The 13,114-nt window shown below is 44.2% G+C and overlaps 1 protein-coding gene across 1 annotated transcript; it reads left to right on the plus strand.

The window, feature by feature from the left end:
* Nucleotides 1-1,472: 1,472 nt before the first annotated feature.
* T265_08699 (hypothetical protein) lies at nucleotides 1,473-12,777 on the plus strand (the record flags this gene model as incomplete). Its single annotated transcript, XM_009174573.1, has 3 exons — nucleotides 1,473-2,334; nucleotides 12,002-12,254; nucleotides 12,501-12,777. The coding sequence occupies 3 exons, from the start codon at nucleotides 1,473-1,475 to the stop codon at nucleotides 12,775-12,777; spliced, it is 1,392 nt and encodes a 463-aa protein (XP_009172837.1).
* Between the last annotated feature and the right edge of the window lie 337 nt (nucleotides 12,778-13,114).

A 13,114-nucleotide genomic window follows, 5' to 3' on the forward strand; every position in this document is an offset into this window, starting at 1 on the left:
ATGTGTGGCTACGTGTTCCGTAAAAGATGTTACTGTACTTGCATTTCCGGTCGAATACCGCTTCCTTGCGGTTAGGCTTTTGAGCCAAAGGCTTTGGTTGAGAACCCTAATGGTCCTCCTGTCTAGGTGTGGGCACCCTGGCAGTATCCCGGCCTTCGTACAACTATGACATACACAACTAACAATATTCTCATGCCACATTGGCCGTCGCGTGGTGTTATCAGCCGGGTCGCCTTACTCGCTGCATACAGCAGGGCGGGTAAGCGAAAACATGCTACTGCTGACGCCCCTTTCTTACACTCTCATGTTTTCCTTCTTTCACCCTCCCCCACCCAAATTCGAATACTTTCTCTAGGACTGACTGTTTCGCTCGCCCTGCATCACACTCAGCTGCAGCTTCTGCACATCCGAGTTCAGTTACAACCCTAAACACTTCGAAGTCTGTTTTCAAACCCCGAAGGCCTGTCTACTTAGCCACCTTGAATGTTCGCACACTGAAGCAAGCAGATCAACAGGTGGCTCTTGTGCGTATGCTGGATTCCCTCTGTACGGATCTCAAAGATCCGAATCACGTTCGCTGATTTGTGTCATTTGTGGCGTCAAAAAGGCGTATCACCGGGCATCAAGGGCTGCGTGTACCAGGTTACAGCAAGGGCTTTGTTGTATGACTGTGAGGCTTGGCCTCTGCGGACATAATGAGAAGTATCTTCGAGTTGCTTACCACGGATGCCTCACGTACGTTGCTGGTGTTGTATGGATTCAACTGACTAGTAGCCAAGTAACTAGAAAATGGGTATTTGATTGTATAGCAGGTACCTCAATCGTGGATTTCATCCAGCACCATCAATAGTGGTGGCTCGGTCACGTGCTACACATGCCGAAACACCGTCTACCGAGACTATTGTTGTTCTCCATTCCTCCTTCGCACTGGCTGAAACTACAAGTTGGGCTATGTATGACTTGGCAGAAGTATGTGAAAGAGATTACGAAGAATTTGGATGTTGTTGGTGTTGTACGCCTTCCAGGATGGGGTCCCCATGACTCCGCTTGTGCTTGACTGGAGACATTTCAAGAAATGGCGACTGACCGATTTCAGTGGCCTACGTGGTGTCAGGTTCTTCCCAGATTGCCTGATTTAGCGCTCGGCAACTCTGAATGCTTAACTTAGTCCAGTACTAAGTTCCCTCCCTCACCCATTCTTTTTCTCTTCTTTTCACTCTAACGCTTTGAGTATAATCAGACGAACTTTACGGTTGTGAAGCAATGAAGCATCAGTTCCAACACTGATGTTGCTGTTTCTCATGATGATGCCCTAGCCCAAAAAGGAGCAGTCGAGGTGCTGGTGCCTTAACTACTGAGCTATCTCGATCTTACTGAAATGTTAATACACAAAATAAGTCGTTATATTACCCCATATATCGTCCTTTCTCTAGTTCTTGCTTCCTTGTTATACCACAGAACGCACGAATGCGATGTATACATTGAATACTGCCGCGTCCGTCGAATGGCTTTCACTTCACAACAACCAGTGGCAAGAACAACACGAACTAATGCTTCAGCAACTCGAGCAGCTGAATACCGAACTGATTACGTCTGTGAAGTCTGAATTCGATTCCAATTTAGTTTCATCGCTTAACTTGGAAGCATACGGTGTTCAAGATTCAACTATTCGTCGGAAGACTAACCACACGCATAGAAGAAGGCAAACGCGTAAAGAAGATGAAACGGTCACCTTGCCTCGCCGCCTGAGTGCAAGCAAAGCCGAGAGTACCTCCCACCAAAGAAAATCAGTTGCAGAAAAACCCGAAACGGCAACCTCAAGCTACCCCACTTCATATGACGTCAATGTTACAAATTCAGTGAAACAAGAGGAACGTGACTCAGTGCCTAAGCAACATTCTTCAGACCATCCAGCCGAATCTAGAAGTGCTCAATCACATTTCGCTCATTCGCAAAGACGGCAGCATCGGAACACGCGGCGTGTCCATGAACCGCCAACAGAGACTGTCGCTGACAATCCAGACACTTTATTGCGAGAACCACCGGGTTTGTTACGCGGTGATTCCAGGCCCACGGTTCCTTACAATACCCGTGGAGGTCGTCGGCCCAGTCGAAGCCACCGGAATCCAGGACGCGCTCCTCGAGTCAGCCGTGGTCGTGGTTTATTCACTCATCCACCTTCAACGCGGTTCCACGATGTTCTGGACCTCACGGACTCGGACGATTCTGAAATTGGGGTGTATGGTTTTACCAAAGAAGAAGAATTCCAACTTCTGTGTCAAGGTATAAAACCTTGGGAACCAGAGGCCTTTGAAGCCTTACAAATATTGAATGGTGAGCACGACGATTTTTTGTAGACTTTTGACATGTCTGTGCGTTGAAACCTGTTCTATAAGTATCAGATGGTGTGTCTTTATCGTCAACCATTGCTTTTCGTTGTGTTTGAGATTTCTCACAAACTCCTATCCATCCGTCACTAAATTACTCATTTACGGATTATTTTTGATTATCCTTGATTGGAAATTTGTTAATCGACGTGCTTTTCGTTGAAGAAGAGTTCATTAAAAAACTTGCTTGATTAGTTCGTCTTTATGCAACAGTCGAACGGCAGAAAAGGACTGTTGACCACCAGTGGCTTTCACACCCACGTGTGTTGCTCAACGGGCGGACTATTCGTATGTTCTTGCTCTCCGGGAGAGTTGGTATCTTTCTAACTTTCATTTGATTTAACTGCTCTAATAAGACACGCCTGCTCCATGCAAGCGGCAGATTGTACCTCCACACGCGACGATCGACGGCAAGCTTAACTTAACTTTCTGTGCGTAGCTGTCTTTGTACCCGAACAAAGCACGAGGGCTGAGATATTGTCAGGTCGATCAATCCTAGACAGGAGCAGTCAAGGTGCAGAGACTGGGTTTGAACGACGAATGTTCCAGTCGGTAAGTTCGCACCTTGACCACCGAGTTATTTCAAGCAAGTCCGTGCTCAGTGCACCTCATATGTATTTCTGGTGACGAAAACTATGCTCTGTTTGGAGTCCAAATCCATCTTCATCAGACAGGGAATTAGATGGCAAGTTTTCCTTGGAAGTCATTTTTCCTTTTCTGCGAAGTGCAACCTGAACCCGTATAGCCTGCCCTACTGAGTTGTGTTATTCCCGTGTAGAGATAACGGCTACACTTCCTTCACGCATGCTTGTGTTATTCCCCAACAACGTTGGTGAACGTTATGCTTGGGCGATCGGTTACTTCTCAGGTTAAGAATAATCCTCTGACACTCAAGGACCGTGAATTAAGTGGGGACAGATAGCAACTTGCTAGACCCTAGCCTTGGTTCGAAGACTGATTCTCATTGTGCATCACAGTGCATTCCTCAAACTTCGTCGGTTATATGGATCGTGACTTTGTCTTCGATCTGACCATTAGGTGGATTGAAAGGAAGAGTATTTGTGGTGTCAATCGTTTCGATGAGGATACCCCGGTGGAAATTCTATTGTTACGTCGATTGACATGTTTCCGATTTGGTCGCGTCAGTTCCCATACCGATTACAGCTGTTTGATAATTGATACGATCGAATACTGTTTTTTGTGTGCTACTATTCAGTCAACAGAGAAGTCGAGAAAGTTCAGGTCAAGGGCGTTCTTGTCGTAATCAATGTACAGAATGCAGTCCCTGGTCACTAGGTAGCGAAGTAGTATGCACGAAGTACTGCTTGATAGCGTAAGTTCTGACCATCGGATGTTTTTAGCTTCAGAAACAGCATATACAAGAGGAAAGCACGAACAATAGATGTGAGGACAATGTTTACACTTTTCACAGTTGAAAGGTAGCTCTCCGGCATCGGTTTCTCGTTTTAAGGATTTCATTACAGCATTCAAAGTGGCACCGAACACCGGGATTTACTCAAAGGAGTGAACAATCTTCGGCGCTGTCTTTCGACACACACAGCCTATCACTTTTCAGTACTGAGGAGACGTCAGTTCACCGATTTCGATCCACGTGAAATTGCTGCGTTGTATATAGTAAAATTAAGCATTTACCATATAGGTACATTTCAGTTTACCTGTGGAATCTCAGCGTACCAAGAGTAGAAGACTCGAATTTCACTGTGCTCGTCACCGATACGAAGATGGGTAAAATGAAATGGCTTTGAGAACCAGATGGATGGAAACGTTGAGCGTGGTCGGTTTTTTTTATTGAACAGCTTTTTAGTTGCATATTGCTTACCCGTTAATTGTTTTCGGTACTTGGGTGAAAGATATTAGAGGTAGGCTATTTCTGCGCCAAATGTGATAGCTTTGTTGGAGGACCATGAATGACTACATGAGTGAGTGCTGACTGTCAGTAAGCAGTCACTGGTTTGCTTTTTCGCGGAGTTCTGTCCCGGGGGATAGGGTTACTTACGTAGTTGAGTTTCCTGCTAGGAACACCAACACTTTCTTGTCTTTAACTTTCATTGTAGACAACTTCAGTATTGACACCCATAATCTACTTACCTATTTTGTGCTCGACCTGAGGCACTTGGTGTTCCAGAAGCTACACTTCAGAACCGTGTTCAACAGCAGACTATTACACCACTACACACTCGCCAGCACAGCATCTATGTTGACCACTGGTGTTTCACTGCCATACATGTGGCATGACAGCATTTTTAATTGTTGAAAAACTGGGGCTGGATACTGCCACGGCCCCAAAACGAAAATACAGGTAGGGACCTAAACGAAAACCTTTGGTTCGAAATTTTGGCCGGAAGTCAGTGGTGTTTGGTGGGAAATGCTAGTTCATCACACTTTTTTAAGAAAACAATTTGCTACCCCCAACATAGGGCACCAGGAAGCTATGTTGGTCAGATCTCTAACCACTGACCACCTTTACATTCGAAACCCTGCAAGTGTCGCACGGATATCTCCAGTGTAGCTCAATGGGTCACAGAGATACATAAATGACCAACTACTACGGCAAAATCTAGTATCTTCGTAGGGGAGACTACTGTGTTAGTGTACGTTTTGTAAAGAACAGTTTTGTGTACAAGTTCCAGCCCCGAGATTCACACACTGGCTCACGAAATTTTCAGCGACCCATCGTGTGATTAGTCGAACTATCATTCATAAGCCGCCATCTCCAAAAGCTCTTTTAGCCATCACCGTAAAGAACCCGATCCTCTCACCTGACTCAGGCAATGGTAAGGAGATACTTGTGGTGAAACATGCCGTTCGTATATTTACACACAGCAGCCTCGTCCCTAATACGTTAGGCATACTTAGACCAGTGTGTTGCCTGTCTCGCCATTGGTTCTGTGCCGCATTGCACCTGCTCAGGTGATTACTGGGTGAAAGGGTGAGAATCTTCTGGATAATACTTTGAGTAGGGTGATGCTCCGGTCAGATATGCCGCCATTTGTCAACTGTATTGCCGCATCGCACTCAAGCAAGCCGGTGTTACTTTCCATTCTGTGTTCGATAGCACTTTCCTGAGTTATCCTTCTCGTTTTAGACGGATAGGTCCGTGTGATTTTATCGAGGTTTGATTCAATGACTTGAGAATCACAGTCCTCCGCATAGAGTTAGCAATGATCTTGTGATTGCCGTTGTCATGTAGATATGATGTGAAGGCAGTGGCAGACTGACTATCCGATAAACGCCAGAGGTTGTCGACCGGACTATTCATGGCACAGCATTGAAACTGCTAGCTTTAACCACCCTGCGCATTCGACGGCCTTCGTTAAAATCTGTAGGTATTAGAATGGCATACTACGGTTATTAGTGCATAGATGAGTCTTCCTATCAGGTACGATACTACGTTGTGACATCCCGCGCACTTGTCATGTTGCAGTTACCAATGGACGAGGTGTAGATAGCAAATAGCCCCAGCTAGGTTGTGAACGACGCGCACAACAACAAAACCAATTTCGGTACTAAAGGTGGTCGGTGCGGTCTGGACTGGAACGAATCGAAATTATGGAATGAAAAATATCAAGGCGTTGAACATTTTTTTATTTCTGCCCCTCCATTGTTGCCACGCCATAGGGATGATGATGGATCCCCTCTGACAGGGTGGTTGGTGTTCGTTTCTTTCAAAACATTACAGCGACGTTCACTTGTACTGAAAGCGCCATCTTGTCCTTGTGATGTTTTTCTGCTCCGCCCGGGCCAAAATACAAGGACCTGTACTCTAGTTCCGTTAGTTCATTAGTACTGCCTGTCTTCTGTCTTTCTGGGGTTTAAACTGTCACACTAGTAATAGAATAGCGCATGCTATGAATACCGGAACTGCTATAATTGGACGGACGGACATGTCCACAAGTGCGATGTTTCACATGCCTGGCGCTACCGTATTTCGAATCCATACTAACGTCGTGGGGCCATGGTTCACATGTCCTACGACCTTGTGTGGTCCAACAGATTTATTCTCCAAAATAATTAAAGAGTGCGAAGATAGTATAGATAATAACACAGCTGCCCAAAATTAATCAAGTACATTTGTCCCGCACTTTTGAAGGGCCCGTCATGCTACATTTTCTGACGTGTTTCGGTTAACACATCGGTGACATTCACTGACCGGTCTTTCGGCGTTCGAAACGCGAGCTTGTTCATCGCCCTACTATGTTTAGAAAGTGGTATCATAATTTCCATGCTTTTACTACCAAATCCAGATATATATATATATATATATATGCTAATGCCCGCTGTCAACCATTTTGACTGAACAAGTCTAACTTGCCTCACCCAGACCTTCGAATAATTTTCGGTAGATTCTTATTCCATAGTTCTTGCAACAACTTACAGGTGGACATACATTATTTTCGGACATGTTTCAAGTGTCCGGGTTGTTATTTAGATGTGAAGTCCCACACTATCGATGGACACATCCGGGTCATTAACCGGATCCCCCTTCGAGACGTCTGGCAACCAGGTCGAATCCCTCGAAGGGCAAACATGTTCGCATATGAAGATGTGACTATTCATATCCGGGCAATTTCTGTGGTCCCATGAGGGTTATATACTTGTCTCGAATATTAGACGTCCGGATTTCTGAACCTACACGTCGTCAAGAATACATACTACGGTGTCTCTTCTCTTGGATGTGTACTTATAAGGAAACTCACAAGATGAAATTAGCGAGCTTTCTAGGAGTCTTGGTTATGAAAAGTTCTTAAAATATTATATTTACATGACAAATTCATGGTAACCAGTTTGGCTTGGGCGTTTTCACTTTCCTATTTCCCTGACTGCAGTTTACCCACCAAAAACAATAAGGTCTTTCCAACTGTAGGCACTTATAGGTAAGAGGGTCGTTGATTTCTCGGAGAATTAATGAATGATAAGAAACAGTATGTTCACAGCAGTTTTATTTCAGCTACGAGGATCGAGATAGATGAATTCTGCAGAGGCCGTAGATCGTTTGGTCTGAAATTTTTCTCATGATGGGTTTAGTGGTGCGTTTCCGACTAATTAATTAACTGGCTCCCACGACTGTCAGATGTGAGAAGACGAGTGTTTTATACACATTATTAACTTTTTGGGACTCATCTATACAAAGTACTAGAATAAAGAGACTCCATGCGATGAATCACAGAAAATGGGGGATTGTTTGTCTGCTATTGTCGCGTCAGTCTTAGTTGTCCTGTTCATCCATTAATCTATACTTGAGGTGTTTGGAGCGAAGGCAGTAATAGTCTGCGCATGTTTTTTTTTCGGACTGCATAATGCGTGTTTGAATAAGCATTTACTCATGGCCCCAGCTGTTGTGTGCATGTTTCGGGTTCGTGCGTCCAGTATCAGCCAAGTGGGTGAGTTGGAGCTCCCTGGTATGCAGGAGATCTGTAGCAAGTGGTTCTGGATAAATCGATCGGATACGCTTTGATATTCGCCTTTGCTTGTAATCCAGGCGGTCCAGGAGAAAAACCAAGTGATCTTCAACTTGGTCAGCATGAGACGCTCATCTCTGACTCTGAGTAGCGGATATTACTGTGAGTCACGCTTTAGTAAGTTTGCGTCGCAAGGCGGACCAACACTTTTGGATAGGATATATGCCGACTGATCGCAGGTCGAGGGTAGCTTCATCAAGAATTGCTCCTTGTCAGCCACTTGTTGGTTGAAATTTGTTTGACGGACTGAGTGAGCTTAGTGTAACCTTGTTACTGTGTCTCGGATGTCATCGTGAACATTAGACGAAACATTTAAAATTCGGATGGTTTGGCCCTGTCAGATGTCGAAGAATGACTCTGTGTATCGTTAAAGGACTCCTTACTCAGCTGCTAAACATAACTGATCATTCGTTCAGACATTCATACAGATATATCCATGTGCATTCTCTCTTTTAACAAGGAGTATTTCAGGTACATCAGGCTTGAGATGCCTGCCATTATCGGTTGTGCTAACCATTAGCAATGTAAATAGATGGAATAAAGTCATCTAGACTGAATTTGCTAGCGGCAACCAATGAAGAGCTGTTGTGTGGTATCAGAAAAGCAGTGTTTACCTGTTTGGCTAACTATTAAAACTCATTCCAAGGTGGAGTATTTATGTAATTTTCGTAGGCTTTCCCAAATGCAGCACCCCAGGCAAAAATGAAGCAGACGATTCTGAGAGGTTTCATATTCTGGGGAGTGGTGAGGTAAAATTCAATGAAAGACCGTTAATCAAAGAGAAATCACTTTATTTGTCTGTGAATAAATGCATGACTGGCATTTGCTCGAGTTTTTTTAATGACATCGGCTTTGGTCGATCTCATTTGCAATAAAATAGGCATCCATTACTTCCAATGAGGTCCGCTACGAGATCTTGAGGTAGCAGTAGATTGTTCAGAGGAGTTCTCTTCAGTTTAGAGACAGTAAGACTATTCCAGATGTCGTTACAATAAAAAAACGGCACATTTAGTGGCTAAGAAGTCCATCTTGAGTGATATGGACAACCGCAAGACCAAATCAGCTTAAAATTAAAAGCTATCTAATGACTGCAATGCTGTAACACAGTAAACTTTTATAGTTTTACAAGAGATCGTCGTTTACCATGGAATCGAGCAACTGTTGGTTGTCTAAAGTCATGTTCACACAATAGGACGCACAATTAGTCATCGGTTAAAAGACAAAGGAGATACTTATCGAGCTCATTGGGTTTAATCCTGTGAACTGAATCTGCCAGAAAAGACGTACTGAAATAATCGAATATCGGTCATCCGGTCTGTTCGTATTCGACAAAGAAGTGACAACTATCGTAGATTTAGGATTCTTTTTTCTTTTGATAGTGGTATTCGGAGTCATTCTATAGAAAAGCTTATTTTTCTTGGGTACTGTTATTTCGGACTGTTAATAGTTGATTATTTTAGAAGCTCCGTATAGAGCTGCTCACCGTGAACTGATAGTACTAAGAAAATACGTGGATCCTGCTGAGAAGACCACAACCCAGTTCAATCAAAAACGGTTAATTACCAACGTCATTATATCGGGATCAGCTGTACAACTTTTGAAAGTTGATCTTTCTTCATCCATCCAGTTATTCGAATTTTCTTAGGGCATACTGAATAACATATGTTCTTAGTTTGACCACCAGCCTGCAGTTTCTCAGGTACTGAAGTACTGTGTTTTGGTGCATAGCTGTTGCACTTCTGAGCAAGCATAATCGGAGGATGTTTTTAACGGTTTTATGCGAACTGACGATCACGAGTGGCCACGTTTGGTGCTCAAATACCAGCGCCCACTGATCTGCACATACAAATGCTTGAGAGGTTGGATACCGCAAGCCACGAACTAAACATTATGGTTTGCTGACTGTCTAGGCAGTGGTGACTCACAGATAAACAAGAAATTATCCCAGCGATCGTCACGTGGTTTATTTTACGATCAGGTGACTTAAAATCCTACAAAAAAGTCAGACGCGGAACTGATCAAAGACCAGTCCTTGTGAATTGATAAACGTGTGGTTCCCTTGAGTTCTCCATCTGAGATGGTTATTTATAGACAAAACCAGTGGAGTAATTCAACCTCCGGTCTTATTCTCTCTGTGGTTCAGTGGATGCAGAAGCGATTCAGCACAGACCGCATTTGGCATCATCTATTGTGCGTGAGTGCTTACCGATGCAGTGCCACTGGGAGAGGCAATCTGGAAAAGCATAGCAGTCTACCATCCGGGGTATCGCGGTGCACAACTCGGCGAACATTTAGTTCACAGAAACGATGTGATGCATTATTTTCGTAGTAACCAAGTCGGTTACGGACGGATTTTCATTCTGATGACCGACAGTCCGCCATTTTCGACATAGACGAAAAAGTCGTTGTTGCTTGGCCAGTCGAAAAATTATTTCTTCAGCTATGTTTCACAGAGTCTTGGGAACGTGTTGCATGCATGCTATGTATCTGACCCCTCCAATCAGTTGTGAATCTCCACAGTTATCTCAGCAAGGATGTTTGCTTACTCAGTGTAGGAGCTTTGTGGTTTTACTGTCCAGTGGGAACACGGCAGAGTAGAATCGGACAGGATAGTAATGAAGTTAAATCGGCCATATTAGACGGGTGGCGGCAAATGACGTGAGGTTTCTCACTATCGTACGCTGGCACTCGGTCTAGTCCATCGAGGGGCTGATTTAAGGAGGCCTTTTAGATATAGAACTTATAGCACTGCCCTGTTCCATAATGTCGTTTGTTTTTTGGCCTGTGTTCACATTTCTCAACTAATTCAACATTTAAAACCTTACAAGTTTAGGTCATATACCCTGTAACTTAGCTACCATCTTCGCAAAATTGAGCCGTTTTCATACCATTTACACATTTGTTTCCAACAGGGCCTTTGGGCATTTCTTGGAATGATATTTTCATACAAGTTGAACTTTTTGTCAGGTTCTGAAAGTGCCTTTGTAGTGCTACAACATGTATTTCAATCACTGTGTGGACTCAGCCTCCAAGCCGACCGGTGTTTTGGACCACACTTTGCTTTCTCACGCTTCGTTGTCCATAGTACACTTATGACGCGATTGGATTACCTGGTCAATGCGACTTTTTTCGTCTGATAAATAATGATCGACGAATGCCTGTCCTAGATGTCCGTTTGTCAGGATTCTGCTGGCCAAAATAAAAGTTAAGGTTGATAACCATACGAAATAACAGATGAAATAATAACATGCACAAGTGTCACTTCCATATTTTGGATACGAGCACAGGGCATAAAGTCTCCTAGAGGCCAGTCCTTACAGACCAGCTAATCTTCGACTGTGTGATGCAGTAAAAAAGGTGACTCTAGAGGAAGTAAGAGCACTGAGCCCAGCGTGTGATGCTCATGCCTAACAAACTACAACATTTATGTTTCGGCGTCCATCCAACAGCTCGACTCTTGTTTTTAGTTGTAGTGTGCCGAAAAAAACTGAGAAGCTGAGCTCCCTGTGATGAATGCTTGAGTGTCGAGAGCATGCAGCTCATAGTGACATTTTCTATTGTCTGTTTGCTACTATTCATTTTCATTATCTGTTTATTAGCTTTGTACAATTAAATCGCGGTTGATGGCGTTGGTGAATAATATACGACATCCGCGTCGTCAGTCCAAAGTGCAAATCATTTTTGTTTCATCATTCATTATCCAGTCAAACAACCCCTTGTTTGCGAAACCATGTCATTTGTGTTCATTAGTTCTGAGCAGCTGAATCCACTGTCGATGAATCAGCATTCAAAGATATCCTATCTGGGCCATGCGTAATCAGGCATAGAGTCCAAATTAAATTCTTCATTTTGAGTGAAACTTCCCCCCCCCCAACATTTGGGTATATTCTCACCGATTCCTGTGCGAATGAAGTCGAAAAAAGGGTGCTCCTCATGAAACGCTTAGCTGTGTTGGATTAAGATAGAACAGCACAATATCGGTTGAGGGTCTATCACTCGGTCGTTCCGCGAATAATCAAAACTGCCTCGACTTGGCGCCAAATTTGAGCGGTTTCGTTTAAGCTACGAAGGGATGCATCTCTATTTGCAGTGTGTAGTTGAAAGCTGACTGCCTCGGCCACTAAGCTGATATAGACGGACCAACTTTTCCGCCGACGTACAAACAACAGACAGATACCGGTTGGCGAGAGCTTTTCATCGACTGGGTAGGTTCCCAGTCGTATGCAATCTTGCAACTAAATTCGTTCAAATCGAACGTGTGCGCTGATCTGAAGATAGACGAGTCAGTAAAAAGACCCCAACAGATAGTCAAGATTTGTGAGGATCGGAATCTCGCTTATACACCCAGTGAAGAAAAGCTGACTGTACGCATTAATGAAAACAAGAGGTAAGCGCTGGATGATGCCGTGCAGAATGTCTGGCGACCCACACCCAATCTGCCTGTGACGACTAGAAAGCCCAGTAGCATATTACGTTTGGTGCTGAGCCACAAGTCCAGCCTTCCTTTTGAACTTGGGTTCTGTCGGTGCTCACAAAGCGAAGTTTGTCAGCATGCAGCAGTCTTTGTATCGGGCACTGCCGTGACTAGACAAAGCGTCGCACTAGCAGTCGCAGTCTGACCAGTTCGTCGAAGGTGTGCAGCCGATGCTTTGTGCCCAGAGGCCGTTTGCGAAAGCAACTGGCCAGTTGACTGTGGAACAGCTGGCAAATTTGGCATGGGAATCGGCCGAGCCGCCATTGGCCACGTTGCAGTTGCAGGAGAACGAGGGGATCCACCAGTGTATCAACTAGCCAACAGCTTTCAGCCATCAAGACAGAGTCCTGGAGACGTGTTCCAACAAACCGATGCTACAACTGTGAAATGTTCGACTACTGGAATAATCCGTGTCGTCGTATCCGATCACCTATAAATAATGGCTCTTTGAATTACTTCTCTTTTCCCGGATAGGTTGTGATTAGTGCATGTATGTAAACTACAATACATGTAATTATCAAGATGGATGGAAAAGGGAGCTTTGTCCAATTGATATAGGGGCAGAGAGGGAGCAAAGCGGAATATTTACTCTAGCCGTCAGTGCAGTGGTTGGGTGCCAACTGAAAACTAATGGATGTTTAATGACATCAGTGCCCCTTGGCAGGAGTTCGGTGCTGCACGATCTCCTCATCAGTCTAGATATGAAGCAAACAATTTTCTGAGCAGATCTGAAAATTTTTGGCCGATCTAAGGCGTAGAAAACTGGTGACAAA

This window comes from Opisthorchis viverrini (assembly GCF_000715545.1).
Source record: "Opisthorchis viverrini unplaced genomic scaffold opera_v5_229, whole genome shotgun sequence".
Taxonomy (NCBI): Eukaryota; Metazoa; Platyhelminthes; class Trematoda; order Opisthorchiida; family Opisthorchiidae; genus Opisthorchis; species Opisthorchis viverrini.